Here is a 25,885-nt window from a genome sequence, read left to right on the forward strand (position 1 = left end):
CCTCTTTCTGGATATCTGAGCATCAGACGCTGGATCTTTAGTCTTGGCTCTAGAACATCAAGGAGGTTCTTCTTTCTAGACATCTGAGCATCATCGGATGCTGGATCTGGAGTTCTGGCTCTAGAACATCAAGGAGGTCCCTCTTTCTGGACATCTGAGCTTCATCATCAGAGGCTGGAACTGAGTCTTAGCTCTGGGACATCAAAAGTCGGGTGGCTCATTCTGAATGCCCAAGGTTCAACAGAGGCTAAAGCTGGGATCGTGGCTCTGGAACACCAATGGGTGGCTTGCTCTGGACACCTGAGTTTCATCAAAGGCTGACACTCTGCTCACCACACAGGACTCTCCTGGACTCTCAGCCTGGTCTTGGCTGAGCACAGACTGACTCATCTAGGTGGGGTGCACTCTGAAGGCCATCTCCTCCTCTTCTCACTGCTGCCTGGGTCATCACTCAGCGCCGTCCATGTCACCATCTCCATCAAGGGCTGGGTCAGGTCTCCTTTGCGAAGTCATGGCCATGATCCCCAAGGCAGTTGTTTCTCTCAGCAAAGGGGCCATGCTCAGTCCTGTGCACTTACGGCTGGAGTTGCCTGCAGTTCTCTTGAGATACCTCCCTGTGAGGGAGAGGAGGAGGAGAAGCAGGAGGAGGAGGAGGAAGAAGGAGAAGAAAAAGAGAGATGAGGAGGGGGAAGAGGGAGAAACAAATGAAGGGAAGGAAGGAGCAGGAGAAAAAGGAAGAAGATGGAAAAGAAGAGGAGGGAGAAGGAAAGGAAAAAGGAAGGAGGAAAAGAAAGAGGAGAAGAAGGCAGGAAAGGAAGGGGAAGAGGGAGAAAGAGGAGGAGGAAGAAGGAGGAAGGAGGAAAAAGAAGAGGGAGGAGGAAGGAGGAGGAGGAAGAAGAAGAGAAGGTGGAAGAGGAGGAGGAAGAAGAGGAGGGAGGAGGAGAAGGAAGGAAAAGAGGGAGGAAGAGGAGGAAGAAGAAGAGAAGGAGGAGAAGAGGAAGGAGGAGGAGGAGGTGGCAGTGGCAGTGGCGGCCATGGCTGTGATGGTGGTGGTAGTGGTGGTGGCCGTGGTAGCTGTGATGGCCATGGTGGCTGTGGCAGCAAAAGCAGTCGGTCTCTCCTTCCCCATAGGGAGCATGTCCTTATCATCTGCTGCAGCAAAGCCAGGTGTGCAGACTCAGGATCCATCTTGACTCAGGTCTAGCACCCTTCAGCCCCTTGCCCTCAGTGCCTCCACTCAGCCCAGCCACAGGCTGCTCACAGAAAGCCACTCTGCGGGGAGGAAGGCTCACCTCCCCGGCTCAGCCAGCACTCCTGCTGCGGGCAGGGATGGGTCTGAGGTTCTACCTCTGCAGCCCTGCTTAGGAGCCGATACACAGAGCCCTGCTCAGAAGCCATTTTGAGGAATGAGTTTAGCCCCAGCCTGGCTGGGCCATCTTGGCCATCGCTCAACATCAGGTCAAGCATGATGACCACTCAGCCCAGCCCTGGGGAATGTGAGAAGAGGAGGAGGAAGACTCGAAGCCCTAGGGGAGCTTCCTCTCTGGGGCTCCAGGAACTCACACAGTGAGCTCAACTCAGAACCCCTCTCCATCACCAAAACCAGACTTCTCCCACCTCCTCCTGTACAGTCCCTTCTGGAAAGAAGCCTGGCATCCCACAATCAGGAGAAGGAGGGGACCAGAGAGACGTTAGTTCATCCAAGCACGTGTCAACCTCCGGACCTCCAAGAGCCACCCTCCCCTTTGAGAGCCCAGTGGGCAGGGTAGGGTGTTGGCAGCTGTGTGGGGTTCAAGCTGGTTCCCCGCCCTCCCACCCATCACACTGCCCAGCGAGACAGGACGCCCAACACTCGACCCTCCTTATATTAGTAGCACATCCATCACTGTTTTTGTTAAGACAGGAAACACATTTATTGAGAGCACAGTGGGGTGCGCCAAGCCCGTGCTTTGGAACCGTATCACAGCGCCCCTCACAACAGCCCTGTGAGGTAGGTGAACAAGCCCACTTCCCACATGCAGACACCGAAGGCTCAACAGCTCCCCTAGGCCTCGGGATTCCTGTGGGGTGGGCAGGGGTCCAGCCCGCGGGTCTGACCCCAGGTCAGCGGCGTCCATCAGTCAGAGGGCGGGTCTCTACTCAAGGGGAGGCCCCGGGTCCAGAGTCTCTGGGTCCAGCCTGTCCCGTGGGAATAGGTGCAGGGCGTCCCCGTGGCTGTGGAGGCTGAGAGAGACACAGTTGCAGATGAAGGCCACCTGCTCCCGGCCTCGCTGGCCGACAAGAGTTCACAGACAGACAGGCAGGCCCCAGGAGGGAGGGAGAGGAGAGCAAGTCCGTGCTCAGGGGCTCCTAGCAGCATGGAGGGTGAGGGGAGCACCCAGCCACCAGCTCGGCCCGTCTACCTAGGGCCCCTCAACTTCTGGTGTACCCTGCCGTAACTTGGACTCTGCCCACTTGCAGAAACTTCTGGAAGCATCACTCTAGTCCTGACGCCCACCTACAGCTGGCAACCCCTGATTTCTCTCACCTTGATAACCCAGAACCCAGGACTCTCATCCTTTCTAAATGCTATCCCCAGCTCTTCTGCCCAACCTATCCAGCTTTGGTGTTTTTCTTAAAACTCAGACTCTTCCTCCTCCTGAAGGTTGTAAACATTTCCCCTCTGATCATCTCCCATCTGAACCTGCTGAGTCTCTGTATTTAAAAGCAAACCCTTCCCTCTGCCACTGTCTCCCCTGAGCGGGCTGGTGCTTCCCCCCTTGCCCTCCACTCTGCCCAAGAGTCCCTGGGACCAGCGCAGATAGTTCCAGGGAGCACAGGGCCTCTGCGGTCAGTACCCAGCAGTCCGGGCCCACCAGGAGAGCCGGGGTGAGAGCGCCTGTGTGCCAGGTCACAAAGCATTTATTTCACACAAACAATCTCATTGAATCCCACAATAACCGTGCCAGGCAAGTGTGACGCTTTCCAGGTTAAAAACAGCAAACTCGCCCAGGCCACACAGTCAGAAGGGGTTGGGGGGGCCTTGAACCCAGACCTTGAGTCTCACGAGCCAGCCTAAGGCATGCAGCCAGGATTCTCGGGGTCACAGCCATCTCCTGAGCAGACACTGTCATGAATTACCCCGTTTCTAACAGGTGGGAAAATCGAGGCTCAGGGTGGTTTGAGTAACCTACCTGGTACCCATGCACCATTCTTCGGGGGTGAGACAGACAAAAGGAATCGAGCTCTGGGGTCTGATCCCCCCCCACCCCTCAACCCCCAGTTTTCTGGATACCTAAGGCTGCATCCCAAACCTGGCAGGTGCCTCACAGGTCAACGCTGATTATCACCAATGGTGGGGACAAAGCCTTCTCAGGTGGAACAGGCTCCTCCCAAGGCAGGGGCTTCTGAGGCCTCCAGCCTCAGGGATGGCATGGGGGGCGGAGGAGCGGGTCATCTCTCCATTTGGAAATTGCCAAATGTATTCTACATTCTCAAAATCACCTGGGCCACAACACCAACAAACACATGTTGGTCCAGATGAAGTTTTATCCTAGATATAAATATTTCCAAAATACTGTGTTTCCACTGGGGGAAAGCCACCAGTGACTGCCTGTCCCCAGACTGGCAGGAAGGGCAGTGAGGCTCCAGAACAGGTAGAGACCCTTCCCCAGTTCAGAGTTTCCTCCGAAGAGTCTTTGCCAAGAAACACACCCTTTCCTCTTAAACAGACGCACGTACACTAGCCAACCAGCCAACTCGGCTCTTTCCAGCCATTTAAATAAACCCCGCCCTCCACAGGTGGCGGGCATCTATTAGGTGCCTACTAGTGCAGGAGGCAGGGTGTAAAGGGTCAGGGCAGTGCAGGCCTCAGGGCAGGGGTTCAAGGGCAGCTTCATGGAAATCTCCCTGAGCCTGTCTCCCCACCCGCCCTCAGGAGACCGGGACCCAGCCCCACCCAACTCCAAGGGACACTAGGTGCCTAATAGAGCTCCCCCCAGCCTTAGGTCACACACAGGCCTGGCCTGAGGGGACCCCAAGCCCCATCCAGGAATAGATACCTAAACAAAGACTCGGAATCTCCTGGGAGGGCCTCCCTACTGTGGCGCCCCTTGGGAGCAATAGGAGGGGGCCCCCTCTGCTTCCAGGTTCTCAAGAACAGGGGATGGACATGGGGCAGACACCAAGGCCATGCTGCAAGGGCTCCTCAGCAAAGCCCAGGGGAGGGGAGAATCAGGGGACCCATGTGGGTGCTCCTGGGGGCAGGCATGGCAGGGACCCAGGTGTGACTCCCAGACCTCACAGTAAAGCTCAGGCTGAGAAAGAAGAGGCAGGTGGATGAGACCCGGGGCGGCAAGGGGCCCAGGTGCCTGCCCACCGAGGCTGTGAAAGCTGGAGACAAAGAGTAGGGGCAAGGGAGCCTTTCATGGGGTGGGGACTTGGGGACTAGGAGTGGGGAGTGGGGAGCAGAAGGAACACCCAGCTCAAACCCCCACCAGCTGGAATGTGGGGTGTGAGAGCCAAATACTGCACTCCCACATGCAAGAGACAAGGGCTGGAAAAGGAATACGGTGGTCTGGTGAAGAGACCCCTGATCAGAAACGACCCCTGCCTGGGATGTCCAGTCACCCCCGCCAGCGCAGCAGCACCTCCTCTAACGCAGCTGAGTCCCCTGGAGGGCACAGCCTCCTTCCTCATCCCTGCACTCCTCTTCCAGAGCACTCCTGGGCACTTGGCAGGGCCGTGGGGACGCACCAGGCTGCATTTGCTGGGGGCTGGCAGGGATGAACCGGACCAGGTAGGAGGCCTTATTTAGTGGACTCAAAAAAGCACAGGTTGTTTGTGCAAGACTGGAAAGTCCTGGCTCTGATACCAGTTGTCCTGAGTCTCAGCAACCTCATCTAGGAAATGGGCCCACATCCCAGTTAGAGAAGGGAAAGTGTACAAGACCCCCAAGCTTGGTGCCAGACCCAGGGAAGGTGGCAAAGCCTACCTTCTGCACCTTCTGCCAGGGAAGGAAAAGGGCCGTGAGGAAATTCAGAGCACAGGGTGAAGGGAGGGTTAGTACCCCAAGGATGCCACCCAGAACCCCTTCCTCATCCTCTCCCCTGGTCACCCCCACTCCTCCTCCCTAACAAACAAAACCAGGGGCATACATGAATGCTTGCAGAAGCCCCTCCAAGCAGACAGACCGTCCCCTCATGGCACCGACAGGTACAGCAAACCCCAAAGCCCAACGGCCCTGCCAGCTACAACCTGCTGGGGAGAGGCAGCAGCCCATAGTGGAATGGGGGGTGGGGTAACCTCTGAGGAAGGAAAAAGCCATCACTTATCAATCAAACAAATATTTACTCTGGGCCCACATAGCTAAGCACCTGCAGGCTGCTCCGCCAGTGGTTTGCACATGCCACCGACTGTGGGAAATGCAATCCCAGCGTGGTCAGGGCTGACTTTTTATTCACTTAGGACTAGTAAAGCCATCACTCATGCTTTCGAGACAAACCCCACCATATGTCCATTCCCAGGGAAAGCCAGCATCTGCACAGCACTGCTACAGCGCACCCACCCTCGGCCCTCACAACAGCCCTGTGAGGTAGGCTTTCTGGTGACCTATGGCTTAGAGAAAAGGAGATCAAGGGTCAAAGAGGCAAAGGGTTAATGAAGTGGCCCCTGGATCTGCCAGATCCTAAGGCTCAGGCTCTTTCTAACACAAAACACAGATTCTCATCAGACAGCTCAAGTTCCATCACATGATGCCGAAACAAGGCTCCTGCTCTTCAAACATGGCATACAAACGTCCGTAAGATACAATATGGCAGTTGTTAACAGGTTCATGAAGAGCAAAATAATAATCTCTTAGTAAAGGTTATAAACATCAAGGCTTGTCATTGGTTACAATTTCATTAGCTATCCATTCATTCAACAGAAAAGAAAGGCAAGCGCTACCACTCGCCAGGCACTGTGTTGGGCACCCAGCCTGCTGGCACTCGAGCCCAGAAGTTGTCAGTTGGGGGAGGGGTGGAGGAAGGGACAATGCAGTGTCTTTGATGGCTGGTGCCTAATATTTTGGGGAAAAGGACACCACCCAGAGGGGCCTTTTGAAGTAGGTGCTGCCCACAGGCCAGGCACAGAGGCAGGAAGCACATAGCATTCAGAAAGCACAGCCAGGCGTTTCCAGCCTCTCAGAGGTGAGCGTGAACCGTACCCCCGGGGGGTCCAGGGGCATTGCCCAAAGAGTCCCCCAAACCCCTAGCATGAAAGTTCCTGCCAAAATTCCTCCTGTCCCACCATACACCCCTCCATGTTTAGAGATAAACACTCCCACTCAGCTGCCTGAGACAGGCTCTGTCTCCCTGGCCTTTTATCATCACTCCTCTGGCACACCCCCGGGGACACGCACACCGCCCTTCCAGAATCACAGTTCAAAATGACGGTTACATTGCTCCTCACAACAGCCCTGCGAGGTAGGTGCCGCAGTCCTCCCCAGAAGGCAGGCTCAACTCCAGCTCTCACAGTGACTTTAAACCACACAAGTTTGTCCAGCTCCAGGGTCTTGGCTTTGCCTACTCTCCTTCCTCTCCAATGCAATGAATAACATTCAGAATTCCAGGTCGAACCCCCAAGACCTATGCCTCACCCCCTACCCAGGCAGCAGGAACTCAGGGAGTTCTCACCTGGTCTGGGACCTGCAGGACAGCTCGGAGCTGTGCCCAGAGTTTGCAAAATGCCACATGCCTTGGACACCCAGGTTTGCCAATGGAGTGTTCTATGCAGACCCCTGCACGGGAGGTGATTCTTATCACCCACATGAGCAATCATCTCCCCCAATTTTCTCTAAATAGAGCTGGGCATTAACTCCTCTTGAAAGGGGCAGGAATGACTCCAAGATCACCTCCAGGAAAGGCCAGAGTGTTCTAATGACTTGAAAGCCTGCTCACAGCCAGAAGCAGCCACTCATCTCGGAACCCCTGGCTCTCATTTTGGCCTCTCGAGGATATGGGCTGTGATTTCTGAGCACCCAGGGAACACAGCTGGCTGATTCCTAATCAACCTAGTTGTACAGGGGACAAAGTCAGAGGGGCACTGAAACTTGCAACAGAACTCGAATCTACGAGCCTGAGCTGACTCATGGATCTCACCTTGTCACCGACACACAAGCACGGCCCCTTTACCAAAATGTTCATTGTTTCCTTTCAAAAGGCAATGTGGCAGTGTGTCCTTGGGAGCCAGCTCTAGTATAGCACTGGCTAACTTTTTTTAAATGTTTATTGGCTGTGAGTGAATGAAGGAAGGAATGAAGGAATGAATGGATGAGTTACAACTACTGCCGTCTGGTGGAGGAAGCTGAAAGGCTGAATGCAAAGCTCATGGCAGGGACCATGCGCCAGGCAAGGTGAGGACTGGGCAGGACCTCCCTGCTCATGGGTGGAGGGCTTGGCCCAGGGCTACTCTGGGACCCCGACCCTGGGTCATAGTCGTGGTGTGTGACACATGGAAAGCACCATGGGGAAGAAGCCGTGGGTGACAGTGGCGGATGAGATCCAGCTGGGATGTGCTCAGGGCAGTAACCCCGGAGGAGGAGCTACAAGAAAAGGTGTTTGCTTCATAACCACAGCTCATGGCGCACCACAGCCCACCCAAAATGAAAGGGTTTGCTTTCAGGAGAAGAAAAAGCCAAAAGCACGGCGTCAAGATAAGTAGGCCGAGTGCATGGATGGGTAGATGGAGCAATTCATGTTGAAAGTCATCGTCGGCCTCCCAAGCTTGGATACCAAGCTAAACATGTGGGTGAGTGATTCTGACACAGGCAAACAGTGCTCAGTGCTATAGTAGAGGCATGGGTGGGCAAAAGCAGCTCTGCTGAGAGCGGAGGATGCTCTGGAAAGAAGGGCGAGCCCTCCTTGGGTGATGTGCCCTCCCCAAAGGGCTGTGACTGACCCGTAAGCCCTGAGGCTTTGGGCAGAACATGCCCTTTATTCTGCTCCTTGGAATGTAATTGCCCCAGGTGAAGAAAAATAAAAGGGGATTCTCCCATCAGCCCTGATCCAAAATGTTCCATTCATCAGTTAAACCCCAAAGACTGGCCTGGTGGGAAGGCCACCAACTGATCGTACAGGGTGCTAGGATGTGGCTGTCTGGACCCTGGAGGTTCAGAGAGCTATTCCTGTCCCACAGAGGTTTTACGGAGGGCAAGATCAGAGTTCACGAGCACCCTCAGGAGGTCCAGCCTGCAGTGTCTCCACCTGCCAATGGAAGGTATCCTTGTCCCCATCACCCACTTCCCAGGGACAAGCAAATCCTAATAAGCAAAGCCCCACATGGGGCTCACAGTCTAGCAGGGGAAACTGATCTGTAAAGAACCTGAAAGGCCACCTAGGCCAACCCCACACCATGGGAATCTCCTAAATACTATCTTCCCTGAGGGCTACCTAGCTGGTTCCTTGAATGCCTCCAGTGTGGTAAGGGCTCCCTACATCCCAAGGACACCTGGGACCACTCTCTTCCGAAAGCCATGACCCAAGGGGCTTGGACAAACAGTTCACAGAAGAGAAAATACAATTTGTTGACAAACATAGGTGAAAGTGTTCGCCCGTCATTAGTAATTAAGGCAATGCAAGTTAAAGTAATGCAAAGTACTTGAGAACAGAGACAAACTAGCCAGATCTTAATTAAATAGTCATACATTGCTGAACATTGTAAAATGCTGTAAGTCTTCCAAAACTAATCAATATCCATACAAAGATGCATAGCCTTTCTTTCAAGGGACTTAACCAAAGGAAATTCATTCATTCATTCACTCACCAATCCATGTATTCACCCATCCTTCCCCCTCTCATCCATCATCAGCCGAACGCTCACTCACTCGCTCCTTCCTCCATTCTTCCATCCACTCTTCCATCATTTACTTAGAGTCTACAACATGTTGGGCATCAGAGATACAAAGGCCAATTCAATAAGCTCCTTGCCCATATGGGGCTCACAGTCTAGCAGGGGAAACTGATCTGTAATGAAGCAATGATAATTTCTGGGTGGAAGAACATAATTCTTAAGAATGAAAAAAAGGGTGTTCTAAGCAGTTAGTTGTGGCATTATTCATAATATTTTTAAAAGGTGGTTACACATAAGAATAACCGAAAGGTTCTGTGAATGACGCCACAGCCACTCAACAAGGCACAACACAGCCAGTGAGGTTACGAAGATGAATGGAACAAGGGAAAATGTTGATGACAGAATATTAAACAGAAGGGGCAGGATGCAAAAAAAAAAAAAAGTGTATGTGGTGATTAATGGCAATGAGGTTTTTTTAAAGAAGGGATGCTCATTAAAAAATAGACACTCTTGGCCGGGTGCGGTGGCTCAAGCCTGTAATCCCAGCACTTTGGGAGGCCGAGATGGGTGGATCACGAGGTCAGGAGATTGAGACCATCCTGGCTAACACGGTGAAACCCCGTCTCTACTAAAAAATACAAAAACTAGCCGGGCGAGGTGGCGGGTGCCTGTAGTCCCAGCTACTCCGGAGGCTGAGGCAGGAGAATGGCGTGAACCCGGGAGGCGGAACTTGCAGTGAGCTGAGATCTGGCCACTGCACTCCAGCCTGGGCAACAGAGCGAGACTCCGTCTCAAAAAAAAAAAAAAAATAGACACTCTTTTTTTAAAAAAATATGCCCGTAAGAATGTAAAATGGGTGACATGTCAGGATGTTGAGTGGTGGATGCGTTTCCCACTGCTCTAGGTCAAATGTCATCCACACCATTTACATTAGGAACACAACGGGACGCAGGGGGACTCGTGGCCTGTCTGTCCCAGAGGCCCTGAGGCCAAGCTTCCCAAGGAGGGAGCTGGGAGTCACAGGAGGAGGCCGAGGAGAGTTGTGGCTCCTGGAGTCACCAGGAAAGGATTTGTGTGTGGGGCGCATGCAAACGACAATGTCAAGAGACAGAATTTGTTCTCATTTTTAAAAGTTGAACGAACACATAAAGATAGGCCCTGACCAGACAGGAGCACTAGGATCACAACTTGGACCTTGTGGGTCTGGTTCAGAAAGAACTGGGTGGGGAGCACGTGAAAGACATTTTATCCCTGGCTTTTCTGCCACTAGGAACCCTATCCCGAATCTCAGCATCCCGGAACTAAAGACCCTTTGAATTCCAGATGCAAAACTCTTAAGGGTCAAAGACCCTAAGAGCCCTGATGCCCCCTCATGGTCTCCGCATTTCCAAAAGGACACAGAGAATTCATGCAACCCAAACCCACCTACCCTCCAGGGTACCACCCACCCCCAGAGCTTCTCCCATTGGCTCAGTTCGACCCACTGTGACCCATCAGGGCAGCCCCTAGATGTTGGGATAAGGCTCTCCTAGCAGCCAAAGTCACCTGTTCCTTCCAGTTTCTCTTGGTACATGCAATGGGCCCTCCCTTCCCCGCCTTCTGCACACTTTAAGTCTTCCTGAGCCTCTGCTGACTTTTTTTAACAGCCGTACATGAGTTCTTTTGAAAGACCCTCTTGGTCTTCTTCTGCCCTGAGCCCCTCCCGCCCCATCCTCATCCAACAGCGACACTTGGCTTGTCAAGGAGAAGCTTCAGCAGGTGTCCCCAGGGATAATAAGTGCACCCCCCAGACCTCAGTCCAGCCAAGGCAGAGCCTGGAGCCCCAGATTCTGAAAGAGGAGAAGAGCAGACCCCTGAGGCCCCAGCACCACATCAGGCCCACGAGGCCCAGCTCATGTGGCCCTGACACGTGGTACTGGAGGCTCGGAAGGTGGCTCCTGACACATGAATTCCATGTCCTCCGCCTTCTAAATGTTGTTGCCATCCACTCGGCCGGAGATAGAAGCGTGAGAACCACCCCCTTCTTGCTTCCCTCCCTCCTTCATATCCTGTCTATAACCCCATAGCTTTGATTCCTGAGCACCCCACTTTGCCGCCATCAGCTCAGACCTCAAGCATCATGCTAGAGCAACAGCCCCATCCATGCCTGCACCCACACCCCCTCATCCCACCCAGTGTCTACAGAGTCACACTGAGCATGACGCCACCCGCACCACTCCAGACCACCTGGCCCCACCCCACTCTCCTGCCTCCCACGTGCTCCCTGCCATCGTCCTGAGTCCCTCCAAGCTGTGCTCCTACTGCTCCAGGCACTTGTTAAGAATCCAGTGTTTTTAAATGTCCCAAATAGGAACTGAGAGGTCAACAGGAGAGACTTTGGTCCTTGCTTTTACAGACAAACACATGCACACAACACAGAACTACGCACATCTCCTCCACTACAGAGAAAAGAGACTCAACAGAACCTGGGAGGCCCTGGGGGACGACTTTCAGCATGAGCAACTCTCCAGATTTGCCCCTGCAGTCCCCCGGAGGGTGAGTCAGAGAAGAGACAACCTCAACACAGTGAAACGCGATCCCACCAAGTTACAAAACACATCATGAAACAGCTGAGAAGACAGAGAGGCCTTGAAGCAGGCTCTAGGGATGGCATGTCAAGGGAGCCAGGGTCCCCAGACCACTTCTGCAACCCCAGGGATGCTGAGGTGCACCTGCTGCCCAGGGAACCCTGAGTTGAGAAGCTTGGATGCCCTGCCCTATGGAAGACCAGGCCAGAGGGTGGCCTGAGCACACTGCAGAGAGTTGCAAGAACAAGGTTTCTGGTGGCTTGCCCAGGACTCCTGGGTCCCGGGGCTTCTAGGTCCCCCCTTCTCAGGTGCCCCTGGCCACCTTCTGGCCTTTCCCTGCACCATCCCCTGGATGTGAGTAGCCACCACACCCAGGGTGGCACATAGCAGGCGGGGCCCATGCCCCACCCAGGGCCTATTGCTCCCTGACCCTCTGCTGCCCCCTGGCGGGCAAAACCTCCTGCACAGGTGACCCATGCCCAGGGAAGGGCCAAGCTACCCACCAGGCTTCACACCACTTGTTCATGCAACCTTCATGCGGGGCCCAGGGTCCAAGCCCTTCCTGCATGTCCACCCATAGATGGGGTACCGTCAACAGGGACACGTAAGGTCAACTGAAGTAGGCAGCTGGTGCCACTCCCAGTTTACAGATGGGGAAACTGAGGAAGAGACAGATGCAGTGAAATGTCCCACACAGCCAAGACAGGGCAACAGCACCCCAAGACCAGGGTCTTCCTGAGCCAGGGCAAGTGTATGTGACAAGCACATGACATGACAACAGCCACCCTCCCTGGGACCACTGCATTCCACTGTCTAGAACACAGAACTGGAAAGAATGTTCCTTCCTCTCTTCCCTTTTTCCCTCCTTCCTTTCTTCCTACCTTCCTACCACCCTTTCTTCCAGTCATTCATTCATTCATTTAGACCTGAGTCCTTTGTTTATGGACGTCAGTAACACAGTTTGAAATTAATCATAACCTTTGGCCTAAAGGCCTCCATTCACAAGTCCTATTTATTGACTGTTGTTTTATTCTTTATTCATTGCTTCCCAAATTGTATCTTTCTTTCTTTCTCTCACCCTTCCTTATATTTCTCTGGTTCTTTCTTCTTCTTCTCTTTTTTTAAAATCTGAGAGAGTCTTGCTCTGTAGCCCAGGCTGGAGTGCAGTGGTGCAATCTTGGCTCACCACAACCTCCACCTCCCGGGTTCAAGCAATTCTCCTCCCTCAGCCTCCCGAGTAGCTGGGATTACAGGCACGTGCCACCACGCCTGTAATTTCTGTATTTTTTTAGTAGAGACAGAATTTCACCACGTTGACCAGGCTGATCTCAAACTGGCTGGTCTCAAACTCCTGACCTCATGATCCGCCCACCTCGGCCTCCCAGAGTGCTGGGATTACAGGCATGAGCCACCATTCCCAGCCATCCTCTGGTTCTTATAAAGTCAGGAGCACAGAATCAAATGAATCAGGGCTCCCGGTCATCACCTTCAGGCTGGTCTCTGAAGCACTACTGCTCCTTCATCAAGCACCATTCACTCTGTCATCCACTCACTCATTTGTCCGTCTTTCTTATTTTGGGTATTTGTTTTCCTTATTAATTGTGTTAATTAAAACCCCACAGGCAAAACAAACATCTTTGGCCCATGTATTTATTTGCAATCTTTCTTCCCCGCATTTAGTCACCTTCTACGTTTAAGTATTTATTCTTTTATTGATGAACCTCAATTGCATCTATTTTATTACAGTGGCAGAAGATACAGCCTTGTTTTGGAGCCAGGTATGTCTCTCTATTTTTCATTTATTCTTTGAAAGGTGTAATGCATTTATCTATTTAAGGAGTACGTATGTAAACTAATTATAATCCCTGTTCAGACAACCTCCCTTAACTATCCATTTATCACTTTGGTTGTTTGTTTATTACCTTTCCTTTTTCCTTTTTCACTTCTTTTTATATTTTCTCCAGTTTCCCTCCCCCGGGAACCTGGGCCTGGATTATCTCATCCATCTTCAGGATTACCGACAGCCTTATGACTAATCCTAACAGATCCCGCTCTTACAGAGACACCCACATATTCGTTCTCTTTTTTATTGGTTTTTCTTTATTTTCCCTTTCGCTTTCATTTAGTTTCATTTTTGCCTTTCCTTATCTCTATCTTTGACTCCCTGACACTTCTCTTCTTGCCTCTTTTCATGCTTATGGACCCCAGGTGCCCGGAGTGAGATGAATGAGAATCCCATGGGCAGCTCCTTCCTGGCTGTGCCAGGCATTTCCATTTCTAATTCAGTCATTCACGTGTCCATTCATTCTTTCTGTCATTCTTTCATTTCAATATTTGTTCTTTTATTTATGGACCTCAGGTGCACAGAATTGGATTAACTATAATCTGCGGTTCCCGGAGCCTTCTGCACACCGGTCCGCGTGGGGCTGTCTTTTGTTCGTTAATTCCTTTCCCTGGGGATGTGGTGCAGGATTTATTTAACTATCTTAGGAACCCAGTTTTGAATTAGTCATAATTCTTGCTGCCTTCTCTCCTGTTTTTGTCCTTGCACGGTCCGCTCTCCCACATATTTATGTCTTTATTTATTCATTCAATATGTTTGTATTGCTTATACACATCCTGTCATACATTTCCATATTCTCTCCTCTCTTGGTTTCTCTTTTCATTCTTTTGGGCCTTGAGTGCAGAGGATAGGGAAAATCATCCATTCTCATTCATTCAGACAGTCACTCCTCTATTCAGGTATTTGTGCTTTTATTGATTAACCTCAATGTTTACTCTTTATTATATTTAATGGATAAAATTGTCTCATTATATTTCAGTGCTTGTCCAGGAAGTGCCTTTTCATTCATATGCCTACTTCAGTTTTTTCTTTTCCTACATCTCTCCCTCTCTCATTCTTCCAATTTTTCCATTCCCCGCTCCTTTTCTTGCGTTCCTATGGAATGCATGCATCTATTCTTTCATTCAGTCTTCCACTTGTGGTAATTTTTAAAACAAACTTCAGAGCCACAGATTTGAATTAATGTGGATGGCTTGTGCTAAACCAGCCCCCTTTGATCAACTTGTTCGATCTACTTATTTATTATCTCTTTCACTTCCTTTTATTCCATTTTCATTTTTTCCCATCGTATTGTTTCTTTCCACCACTCCCTCTTTCTTTCTGTCATTCTTTTGGAGAGCTGCACCCAGGATCAATGACCCTCACCCTTGTCTACAACGCCCTCCTCATCGGTCAATGCGAATCTTTTCTGTCATTCATTCATTCATGCATTCGCCATGCATCCAGTCAGTCTTTCTTTCTATGTAAATACTTATTTTTACACTTCTAGACGGCAGGTGCATCTAACTGGATACATCATAATCTGCAACTAATGGGCCCTCTCTCTGTGGCCCCCCTCCTCCCTCCCATGTGTATGCTTTGAGCCGTTCCTTAGCTGAGTAGGTAGCAGACCATACCAGCAGCACCAATGCCAAGGAAGCGGCCTGCTTGGTTCACACAGCCTTTCATTCCTGTTCTAGCATGGCTCTGTCTGAAATCTGCATGCATGTATTTATTTCTTAATATATTACCTCTCTTCCTTTCTCCCTTTTCACATTTCTTCCCGTTTTTTATTGTTTCTCTCTCTCACACTCTCTCACTCGTTCTCACTTGCACTCTGTCTTCAGAGCTCAGTGCCATGGAGTGGCTGTACACATCATAAAGCCACCCGCAAGCGCCCATCCTTGGCCGTGCGGTTCCATGTTTCACTCACTCCTTCCTTCCCGCATTCATAGCATCCTTCTTTCCTGCTTTCTCTCTTTCTGTTTGACATTTATTCCTCTATTAGTAGAATCAGGTGCCCTTATGACAAGTCCTAGCCTAACTCTTCTCGTGGATTTACCCATTTATCTGTTTGGCTGTTATTTCTTTTTACTGTTCCTTTCTCTCTTCTGTCATAGCTTTCCATACCTCCTGTCCTTCATTCTCATGCAGCTGGGGTGCCCAGGGGGGACCCCAACACCCTCATCAGGAGGACCCATGGGGCCACGTCTTCTCATTCACCTCATCCTTGTCTGTTTAGATACTCACTGACTTGTTCACTTAGATGTTTATTATTTAATGGATAGCCTGTGGTTTTCTAGAAGTGGACCAGCCATAGCCCTTAATTTGTGATGATCTTTTGCCACCACCTATCACATTGCCTTCTTTCACCTCTTTATTTATCACCCATTAATGTATTTCTGTACTTAACATTTGTTACATTTTTTCCTATTTCTTTATTTATCAACATTATCTTTCTCATATCCTTTCATCTAACAGACCTCAGTGCCCAGGACTGGATGACTCAGAACCCCTCACGACACCGTGTCGCCTGGCACTGCATTCTCACTGCTCATTCATTCATCCACACACGCAATATAGACTTTTTGGCTTTTTTCTTTCTTTTGTCATTGATTTATTTCTGTGCAGACTTCAAGTGCTCAGGCTTAGATAACTTTTGGTAAAAGTACACTCTCATATTTCACCCACTGGATCCTCTTTCTTTCTTTGCTATTCTTTGAACTCTTTCTCTGTGGTTTCTTTATTTTTCTACGCCAGGAGCATATACTGTTTGTATTAGTCCTAATGTTTAGCTTACAATAGCCTGATATGGTCCTCCTTATAGAGTTACTCATCCTCTAGTTTTTTGTTTTTTTTTTTTTAACTTTCTATCTTTTATTTGTTGTTTTGGTTTTTTTAAAAAAATCCTTCCCTTCTCCCTTTTGATCACTTGTTCCCTAACTTGCATCCTTTCATTTTGACAGGCCTCAAAATCTATGTCTCATTCTGCACTTCACTACTCATGCATCCATTCTTTCTTTTATTTAGGTTCTTCTTCATTGTCAAATGTCAGAGGCATGTATTTGAATTACACATATCCCTTAGACTATGATCACCTGATATTGCTTTGTGTGTTGCTCTATTACTTAGTGATTCAACGGGTATATTGATTGCCTAGGCATCAAAGCGGATGAACCACGGTCTTATGTACACACACTCCCATCCTGGCTTGCTGACTTCTTTACCTGTTTACTTGTTTATTCTTTCCCTCTTGCTTCACTCGTTCATTCATCCAGTCATTTACTATATAATGCAATAGATACCAGTGAAACCACCTCTCGACAACAACAACAAAACCCAGAACATTCACAGTATCTTTGGCATTCCTGCTTCTTCTCACTGAGTCACCCACCAAGGTACACACAGCCCACAGTCCGGAAACACACACGAATGGCGGATGCAGAGCAGAGACACAGTGAATGTTAAGTTTACTCCCAGATCCTTCTGGGGCTCACGTCCTAGACATACTGGGGGCAGATCTGAGATGAGGGCCCACGTTCCCCAGGCCCCCTGGGCAGGGCAAGCACCTCCCGTTCTGCCCCTCTGGATCGTGGTGAATGACCATCCCCATGAGAAACCTGTTTCAAGACCCCAGAATACATAGAGACACACACATGGTACATAGTCTCCTGGTGGGAAACGACGGACATGGAGTTCATTTTTAAATAGGTGGCTTTGTCTGTGGCAATATAAAAATATTTTGGCCTTTCAAGGCAAATACAAAAGAAACTACCCATTACCATGGCTGAGTGTCTCAGTCCCAAACAATAAAGAACTTGAAGAGGTTTAGCCGGAAACTTTGAAGACAGAAAATCTGCCCATTATGTTTTCCAGACATTTCGAGGGGGTGAGCGGAGGTCACTGGAGCTCGAAGCCCATTTGGAAGGCTGGTCCCTCGGCCTGCGTTTTCTCCTTGGCCCTTTGAAGGCCCCCCAGCTCACAGGGCACTTCCATCCTAGTCTGCCCTGCGGCACAAGAGCCAAAGGGAGACTCAATAATGAAAGAGCCATTCATTTAGAAGAGTGAAAAAGAATAAATTCTTTTGGGGTCCGACATTTGAAGCCGCCTATAGAATTCCTTTGCCACAGAGACAACACAAGGAGGCTGGGGGTTCCCGTCTTAGAAAACAGGAGCCCCCAGGTCTGCACTTGGCTTGACTCGATGGGCACCCACCTCCCCGTGCATAGACCCCCCGGCCAGTGCCCGCCAGCCCCTCCACGCGGTCCGCCTGGCAGTGTGCTCCAGGAGGCAGGCCCCACCCTCAGCAGCAAGGCCACGTGTGTGTGCTCTTTACACTCCAGCCACTTACGATTTCGAGCTGGAGGGGGGCTGGGGTCCCACGTCCGAGGTCCCTTCCCACGTAGGAATCCAGGTGATGGCTTCGGCTGTAAGGAGAAGGCATTAGGTCACACTCAGGCTGGCAAGGAGGAGGAGGGTGGATAAGGACAACAGCTCGGGGTGCAGGGGCAGGGGTGGCCTGGAGCAGGGACTCCCCAACCTCCAGCAAGTGTGGAATTGGAGAAGCCATGCATTTCTCTCCTCACTCCCCTCACCCACCAGCTGCCTATGGAGCAGAAGGGGCAGGAGTGGAAATATGGAACAGACTTGGGTTGGTGCCGTCCATGGACCTAAGTCGTGCTTTGTGGGACCCAAAGGCTCAGGGCACTGCATAGATGAGAAAGGGGAGTGACCCAGGCCCTGAAGACAGGGCATGAACCTGTGCTCTGGAAGAAGCAAGGTGCCCAGGTTGGTTAGCAGGATGGCAGGCCCTGGTCGCGGGGTATAGCCAGGAGGGCAGCCCGCAGAGGGCTGCAGGGCTATTAACGGGCAGGGTTTCCCAAAACCATGGCACACACGTTGTACGCCTGGACAGACAACTCCACTGCGGCAATTTTGTTCACATTACAGTAGGCACTGGGAAGCACCATGGCCGGGCACACTGAGTCTTCAGTGTCAAGATTTGCCTTACGTTTTAACTTGTTTTCTTTTGTTGTTTTGCTTTTTCTTTTTTAATCGGGCAGCAGGCTGGGCCAAACATGGTTCAGAATACTCCCAAACTTTTAAGCTTTAAGAAAAGCGGACTTCAGCAATGTCAGACACGTATCATGACACATTTGTCAAGACCCACAGGATGTGCACCAGAGTGAGCCCTAATGATATGAACCAAGGCCTTTAGTTAATCATGCATCAGAGTTGTTCCACTGACTGGAACAACAGACCACACCACACGGAGGCAATGCATGAGTGAGAGGGGAGATGGTGGGGACACGGTCTGCGAATTCTCTGTACTTTCCCACCAGTGTTTCTGTAAACTGAAAACTACACAGAAAAAACAAAAAAGCAGTTTATTCATTTAAAAAATGTGTTGAATGAATAGCTTTTAAAATCTGTTCAGGGTCTACTTGAGGTGAGGAGGTGTCATAGAAAGGTAGCCTGAGACGGCTGAGATCCCACCAGCGCGGCAAGCTGGGTGATGGGGCAGCCAGGGGTTGAGCCAGGAGGAGGACAGGGCCAAGGTCTGTTTGAAAACACCCTCTATAGGGACTGTTGCCTGGGTTAGGCACAGGTGGAGATAGGAAGCCAGGGGGAGACCATGGGACGCCACCACAAAGCCACCCAGGAAACAGAAAGGCCATGAGAGGGATGTGGGGAAACTGGGGAAGGCAGAAACCACAGATCACAGGTCCCGGCCCCAGGGGGGTGGCTCATGCCTGTCATCCCAGTGCTTTGGGAGGCCGAGGCGGGTGGATCACCTGAAGTCAGGAGTTCGAGATCAGCCTGACCAACATGGTGAAACCCCATCTCTACTAAAAACTAGCTGGGCGCAGTGGTGCGTGCCTGTAGTCTCAGCTACTCGGGAGGCTGAGACAGAAGAATCGCTTGAACGCAGGAGGCGGAGGTTACAGTGAGGCAAGATCGCGCCACTACCCTCCAGCCTAGACGACAGAGCACGACTCTGTCTCAAAAAAAAAAAAAAACGGTTTCGGGAGATACCTGACTCCAGCTGCCTGCCCCCCTGCAGGTCTTCAGGGACTCCCAAGACCACCTGTCCCCAGGCCTCTCAGGGATCTTTCCAAGCCACCCCTGCCATCTGGGCCACCCCTGTTGCCTCTGCCTCTCTATTCCCAGTCAGTCATGTCTCCAGCCAGGATGTCCAAGACCCAGCCAGGGCACAGGGGACACTTCTTGCCTCTAAATCCTCCTAAACTCTACTTCCCTGGCCTGGCCCTTCATAAACCCTGTTTTGCCATAACTGGTTAATTTGATAACCAAGAAACAAGAAGTCTTAAAATAAGTGTTAGGGAAGCAGTGATCAGTGCATGGGTGACTGAGGGGCAGGCTTCGGTTACCTAAAGGCTGCCAGACCACCCATTATCTAGTGACCACCACTCGAGACCACTTCCCACCCTCCCTCCGAGACTGCGCGTGGCTGGGGAGGCCTCTCACCATCACCACGCCTCAAGGTGGCAACGAGACTCAGGCCAAGAACACACAGCGAGACCAAAGGCACTGCCATTTCCCGCAGGAATCAGAGCCGAGGGCTTTGTTTTGCTGTTTTTGCTTTGTTCTTTTTTGTGTTTTTAATAGGAGCGGGGAAATCAGAAGCAGGAAGGAGCATCTGGGTTTTCTCCTGCTTCTGCTCCAGGGACCCCACGAACCCTCAGAGTCCCTGACTGTCCTTAATTAACTCTGTGTGCAGACCCCGGGCTGCTCTGCTACAGTGAAGTCCCGGCAAATTCGTGCCTTGGTTTAAAAGCTGCGTGTGCCAGCTCTGGGCTTGCCGTGATGTGTTAATAACGCAGTGCTGGGCTAGAATCTTAACAAATGTCAGAAAAGCTGCAGAGATGAGTCACTGTCTGGAACCAAAGAAAAACACGAGGCCTCCTTATAGAGTCCAGAGGAGTAATTGCCACAAGCATTTGATCAAAGACCTCATAAGTGCGTGCAGTGAGCTCATGACCCACGCAGAAAGCGTTGGTGAACACTCCAAAACCATCCTCTACAGCTTAACGGGATTAGAAAACCCCAGTTCTGCATCTTAGGATTTTAAAAGTTACGCTTTTCTGGAGGCAAACAGCACCTAATTGATCTGGCATGTCTTTGGTATAAATAACTTATGGCTGTTTCAAACAGAAAAAGACCTAAAAGGATGATTTTTATTAAAATGTTGATCTCAAGAAATAGAGCCTGTCGTTAACAAATAATCAGTCTTGCCTCAGATCTCATAATTCCTACCTGTTGAGTAAATACCACCCCCTTACAACTTCCTCTTCGCAGAGCTAATTTCCTGTGCCTTTGTGAGGCTGGGGCCCCGGACGTTAGGGACCCATTTATGAAAACAGGAGAGGTAATTGGGACATCTTTTGAAATCATGTCCTCTCTCTCTCTCTCTCTCTCTCTCTCTCTCTCTCTCTCTCTCTCAGGCCCCCATCAGCCCTCTAATTTTACTTGGTCAGGTTACAGAGGATGTTTACATATGCCTCTTCCTGGAATTTCACCTCTTTGCTTCAGGAGTGGGCAATTAGAGAGAATTAGGGCCTCTCTGGTGCCTGTTTACCGTTAATGGATGGAGTGGCGGAGGCAGCCTTGGGAAAGCAGTCTGCCCGTCTAATTGAAGCTGGCAATTTTTCGATTCCTCATTTCAGCTCGCAGGTATTGTAGCAACCAAGGTCACAAAACAAAAGCTGCAGCCCACCATGGTAATAACCAGGTGCAGGCCCAACCCGAGGTTTTGTGAGCTGTTCATTACCACACACTGCAGCACAAAGAGATAGCTGGAAATGTTTGCAAAGCTGAGTCTAAGATGGGCAGCCAGTGCCGGCGGGTGATGATCACTTTTCCAGAAGTTGTCATCCTGTTGGCTTTTTCAGGAAGTTCTCAGCTGACTGGGCCATAGTGCCAACAGAGGCATTGGCAAGGGTCTCAGGACCCAAAAGGCACAAAATGAGCCACGGGGGTGGAGGGAACGAACATCTCCCGGTTCTGAAGCCACAAGTCTGGTCTCATTACACAAGAGTCACTCTACAGACCAAAAAGGTGTTCCAGCCCAGCCCAGTAGCCTTCCTGTTTGGAATAATACCCCATAAAACAGGATCCCTGCACCCCAGCTCATGCGGCAGCCCCTGGGAACCTTCTTCAGGCTCTGACTCACACTAATGACCGGTGACTGTGACCCCCTGACCACACAGGTCACGCAAGAGCTGGCAACTGGCAGGAGTTTCACCTCCAGGGCCTGCGGCCAGCTCACTGTGCAACCTTGGGCAAGGCTCCGGGCCTCTGGGATCTCTGGTTTCCCCATCTCTAAAGCAGGGGCGGCAGTGGACCAGTGACCCCCAAAGTCCCAACAACTCCAAAGACCCAGCAAACAAACCACAAATGACCTCCAGGGAGGCCCGAAGAAACCCCGAGACTGCCGGAGCGCCAAGGCCACTTGGACAACCACGGGTCTGTACTTGCCCATTTTGTAGATGGGAAAACTGAGGCCTAGGGGACTGGAGACAGAGGCCAAGGTCACACCCACAGTCAGGGCCGAGCACACGCTGTAACCAGGTGTCTGGAAGACTGCTCCCGAGTTGCGGGAGAGAGCTGAGAACTCTCTCCTCTGTCCACCTGGCAAGTTCCGAGTAGCGACAGTGTGACCAGCCAGGAGGTGAGTGGAGACCCACTCTGGTGAAACAGGGGCCTTGCTTTCCAGCACTGACCTCCCAGGCTCCTTCTGACTTGGAGAATATGGAGAACTGACAGGCTAGTACCCAGTTTAACAAATGAGGCTTGGAAACCAGCAGCAGCAAAGTCAGTGACCAGCCAAGACCGAGACCGGGCCCCACTCCTGTCATGGCAGGGACTTTGCCCCTGGTGCCTCCGGAGTGGCCCCACCCTTACGGCAATCTGGGGCAGTGGTGGTGCAAACAGTTTCGCTCTAACCCAAAGCGTCCCCTCTCTCGCAGCTGCCCACCAACCCTGCGGGCCGTGATGACCCCCTCCTCTCCTCCCTAACCATGAAACAGCAGCCCTGTGGATTTCTGAGCCCCCTACCCCCAACTTCCTGAGTACAGAATCACTCTGTGTCCACTCCCAGGAGGACCCAGAGTAAGGGCTGGAGTGGCAGAAGGAACAGCCCAGCTGTGAGCGAGGAGGCTGGAGCAGACATGCGGTCAACCTTTGGCCCCCGACTGTCCTCCTTCCCCAACTTTCCATCCTGGACCTCTCTCCCCGCAGCCCCATTCTGTCTCTTTGGCTATATGTCGGGCATCAGGCCCCGGTTGATCAAATTTTTGTTTACAGGCACAACCACTCTGATTCCCCTTTGCTAAGAAACTTTTAAAATCAATCCCTAGAATCTGAGAGCGTGAGCATCCCAGGGTCGCGCGAACCCGGTGGCTGGTTAAGTGCGTCATTGTGCAGCCTTGGAGCTCCTGACACACACACAAGGGCAAGGGGCCCCACGCAACCCCTGGGAGGGAACACACACACACACTCCGTTTCAGGGGAAGGTAATTGACGTTTTCTTCTTTTCATCTGAAGAAAAGGCACCTTCCATTGAAAAGGCGCATTCACAGGACCTGGGAAAACTCATCTACGCTCAGCCCTCCCAACGATCCCCAGGTGGCTGTTCCCCACAGGGGGCTCCCCCACATTCCTCTCGGGCCGAGCCTTTGTTTCCATCTGAAACGGCCCTGGGAGCTCCCAGGCTAAGAGTCTCCTCCTTAAGCCCCTGCCAAAGACCCTATTCACTGCTCAGAGTAGAGGCAAGCCGAAGGTGGTGGGCAGCCTTCCTTTCTCCCAGGGTAGGGGACTTAAGAACTCTCCATCTGGATTTATTTTTAAGCTCAAAGAAATTGGAGAGCAATTAAGAAAGTCATGGCTACACCCTCCACCACCATCCTCTCCCTTAATGAACTCCTCTCTCACACACAGTCCCTCATGTCGGGAGGCCCACGGTGGCCCCCGCGACCCAGCACCTGCTCTGTACATGGGCCGCCCACGATCGCCAAGGGCTCGGGGGTGACAGGAGCTGAGAGGACAGTCCTCATCACAATTTGTCCTGAGTAAAGTGACCACAGTTTTCCAGGGTGAGGATTGGGGCCCAGGCCCTGGCCTCAGGACCTGACTCAAACCCAGAAGGCCCTAGGAATTCCAGATCTATGGGCCTCTCAGGCACCGCAGAGCTCGTCTTGGCACAGATAAGGGGTCTCTCCATGTCCACTGGATCTGGCTGGAGCTGGGACCCCTGTTCTGGCAACATGCCGTCCTGCTGCGGTGCCTGCAGGGCTCCTGGGAGGGAAGGTGGGAGAGGAGGGGCCGCATGCTCCTCACCAGCCCCGAGGGGCCCTCTGCACTCCCACCTTTCCTGGCTCTGAAACACTGACCCAATCCATGCCAAGGAGGCAAGCCTGTTCTGTGGCTCCTCTTTCCTTAGACTTCCCCAAGAACCTGTGGGCAGCCCAGGTGTGGGACCGCCCTTTCTGAATGGGCTCCATACAAGACCCGCTCCTACCGCAGACTCATCCTTCTCCTTTGCAGACCAGGAACCCCACACTTGAGAGGCCTCGTTTCGAAAGGTACACCTCTTTTCTAGACTTTTCCATCCGCTCAAATCGGGGATGGGAGACCAGGCTAGACTTCCTTATTCCTCCTTTGGAAGAGGGGACAGGGCCCAGAGAAACAGCCGGGAGGGGGCCAGTCCTAGGGGACAATTCACAACTCATTAATTCCAGTCTCCTAAAAAGAAGCCGCTCCCAGCAACCCAGGGCTTTTCCACTGCAGCTCACAATGCTGGCTTCCACATTGTCCGCTGCCCTTTAACCCTTTGGGACCTGAATCTGTCTCCCTCCACACCCCCTTCTGTGGAAAGCTCCCTTCCTCTTTGCAAGGAATAATTCATTAGCAAGCTCATTAAAGATGGGTAGATATTCCTTTTCATTCTTTCTGGAAGTCAGATTGCTCATAAAAAACACATTTAAGTTATTTCATGTAAATGAAAGAATAAGAAACACATGCATCCTGTTGCCCTTAAGTCTTGCCAGGTTTTGACATTATTTGGAGAAATGTACTTGGAAATACATTTGGGGTTTGAATCACAACTCAGGAGGCATGAGGTCAGGGGCCCTGAAAGCAGCAATGAGCAACTCGCAGGTGAGAGGATGTGGGGGCGAGTGAGCGAATGAGGGGCCATTTTCTTCCTTTGGACAAGCTCACGCCTGAGCTGCCCTCTTGGTTTCCTTTCCCAGCCACCCAGAGTGGGCAGGTGCGAGAGGAGAGCCAGTTTCCAGACCAGACCACCATCTTTACCCTGACACTTGCACCCACCCCGAAGAGTCCTACTAGAGGCGGACCCAGGAACCACTTAGCACGATGACAAATGGCCAGAGACCCCTCACCACCCTCCACCGAGGTGACAGGGTCCTCTATGGCTCACTGCCTGGTCAGACAGGGTCTCATCTCTACTCACTATGGCTCAGGCATTGGCCAATCCATCAAAATAGAATTTTCCTGAAAACGATCATGTCTTTCAGCACTTAATAATGGCCTTTCAGGCCAGGCGCGGTGGCTCAAGCCAGCACTTTGGGAGGCCGAGACAGGCGGATCACGAGGTCAGGAGATCGAGACCATCCTGGCTAACACGGTGAAACCCCATCTCTACTAAAAAAAAATACAAAACTAGCAGGGCGAGGTGGCTGGTGCCTGTAGTCCCAGCTACTCGGGAGGCTGAGGCAGGAGAATGGCGTGAACCCAGGAGGCAGAGCCTGCAATGAGCCCAGATCGCGCCACTGCACTCCAGCCTGGGCAACAGAGCAAGACTCCATTTCAAAAAAAAATAATAATAATGGCCTTTCAATAGTTCCCGAGAAGATCATCAGCAAGGCTGACGTAGTAAGTCACGTTTCAACTTCTTGAATTGAGAACATGGTATATTTTTACCTATTTTCTACCTAGTGACACACAAAACCCCAAATCCGTGTTTGCCTGAGACCGAAATACTCATGAGCACCTGAAATAGAACTCAGTGCAAAGAGGGTTCCATTTCAACCCCTGAGAGCCAGGGGCTGCCAAAGCTTGATCCTGTCTGGGCCTCACCTGTGTGCCCCTGGCCTTCACTTTGACTTTGCCCCTGGGCTTAGTCCACCTTGGGAAAGTCCTGAGATGTCCCTGAGAAACCAGTCCAGGAGCTGATGGCATCTGGCTCAGACCAGCTACTCAAATGCATTCTAGTAAGCTTGGGACACGATCCCCCCCCAGGACCCCAGCATCCTGCCCCTGTGCAAACCTCCCCTCCCAGGCCTCTTCTCCACATCACTGTGTTTGCAGGTGGCTCAGCAAATGCTAGCCTTGGAGTAAATGTCACAGGGCAGAGCCTTCCTGGGCCCCCTCCCTGGGTTTAGCCCTGGGCACACACTCCCCCCGTCTCTCCAGGCTGTGGGGCTCTCCAGAGAGCAGAAACAAGCAGACAAAGGCAACAGCCCCAGGTTAGAGCGCCTCTGCCCCCTCTGCCTACGCTGCCAGATTTTGTTTAAAAATAATATCCCCATCCCATTTCAATTTCAGGGGAGAAGGGCAGGGCTGCAGAAGAGCTGTCTCCAAATCCTCTGTTTGATTAAAGAGCATTACGGAGGCTGCGCTGGAAACCAGAGATACTCCGGGGGTG

General features: G+C 51.5%; 1 protein-coding gene and 1 pseudogene across 13 annotated transcripts in view; both read right to left on the minus strand.

The window, feature by feature from the left end:
* Positions 1 to 1,888: 1,888 nt before the first annotated feature.
* Positions 1,889 to 25,885, minus strand: part of LOC105518463 — a 35,661-nt gene continuing 11,664 nt past the window's right edge. For all 12 annotated transcript variants that reach the window (XR_001002832.1, XR_001002833.1, XR_001002836.1 and 9 more), the window contains 2 exons: positions 17,549 to 17,624; positions 1,889 to 2,223 (listed from right to left, as the gene is read on the minus strand). Coding sequence is in view for 7 of the 12 variants with exons in the window: in XM_011951460.1 (XP_011806850.1) it covers positions 2,136 to 2,223; positions 17,549 to 17,624 (164 nt within the window). In the remaining 5 variants the exon portion in view is untranslated. The remainder of the gene's footprint in view (positions 2,224 to 17,548; positions 17,625 to 25,885) is intronic.
* LOC105518461 lies at positions 2,655 to 5,185 on the minus strand (annotated as a pseudogene). Its single transcript, XR_001002831.1, has one exon. The product of XR_001002831.1 is annotated as an uncharacterized LOC105518461 (transcript).

The sequence above is a fragment of the Colobus angolensis genome, unplaced genomic scaffold, assembly GCF_000951035.1.
Source record: "Colobus angolensis palliatus isolate OR3802 unplaced genomic scaffold, Cang.pa_1.0 Scaffold32, whole genome shotgun sequence".
In the NCBI taxonomy this organism is placed as follows: Eukaryota; Metazoa; Chordata; class Mammalia; order Primates; family Cercopithecidae; genus Colobus; species Colobus angolensis.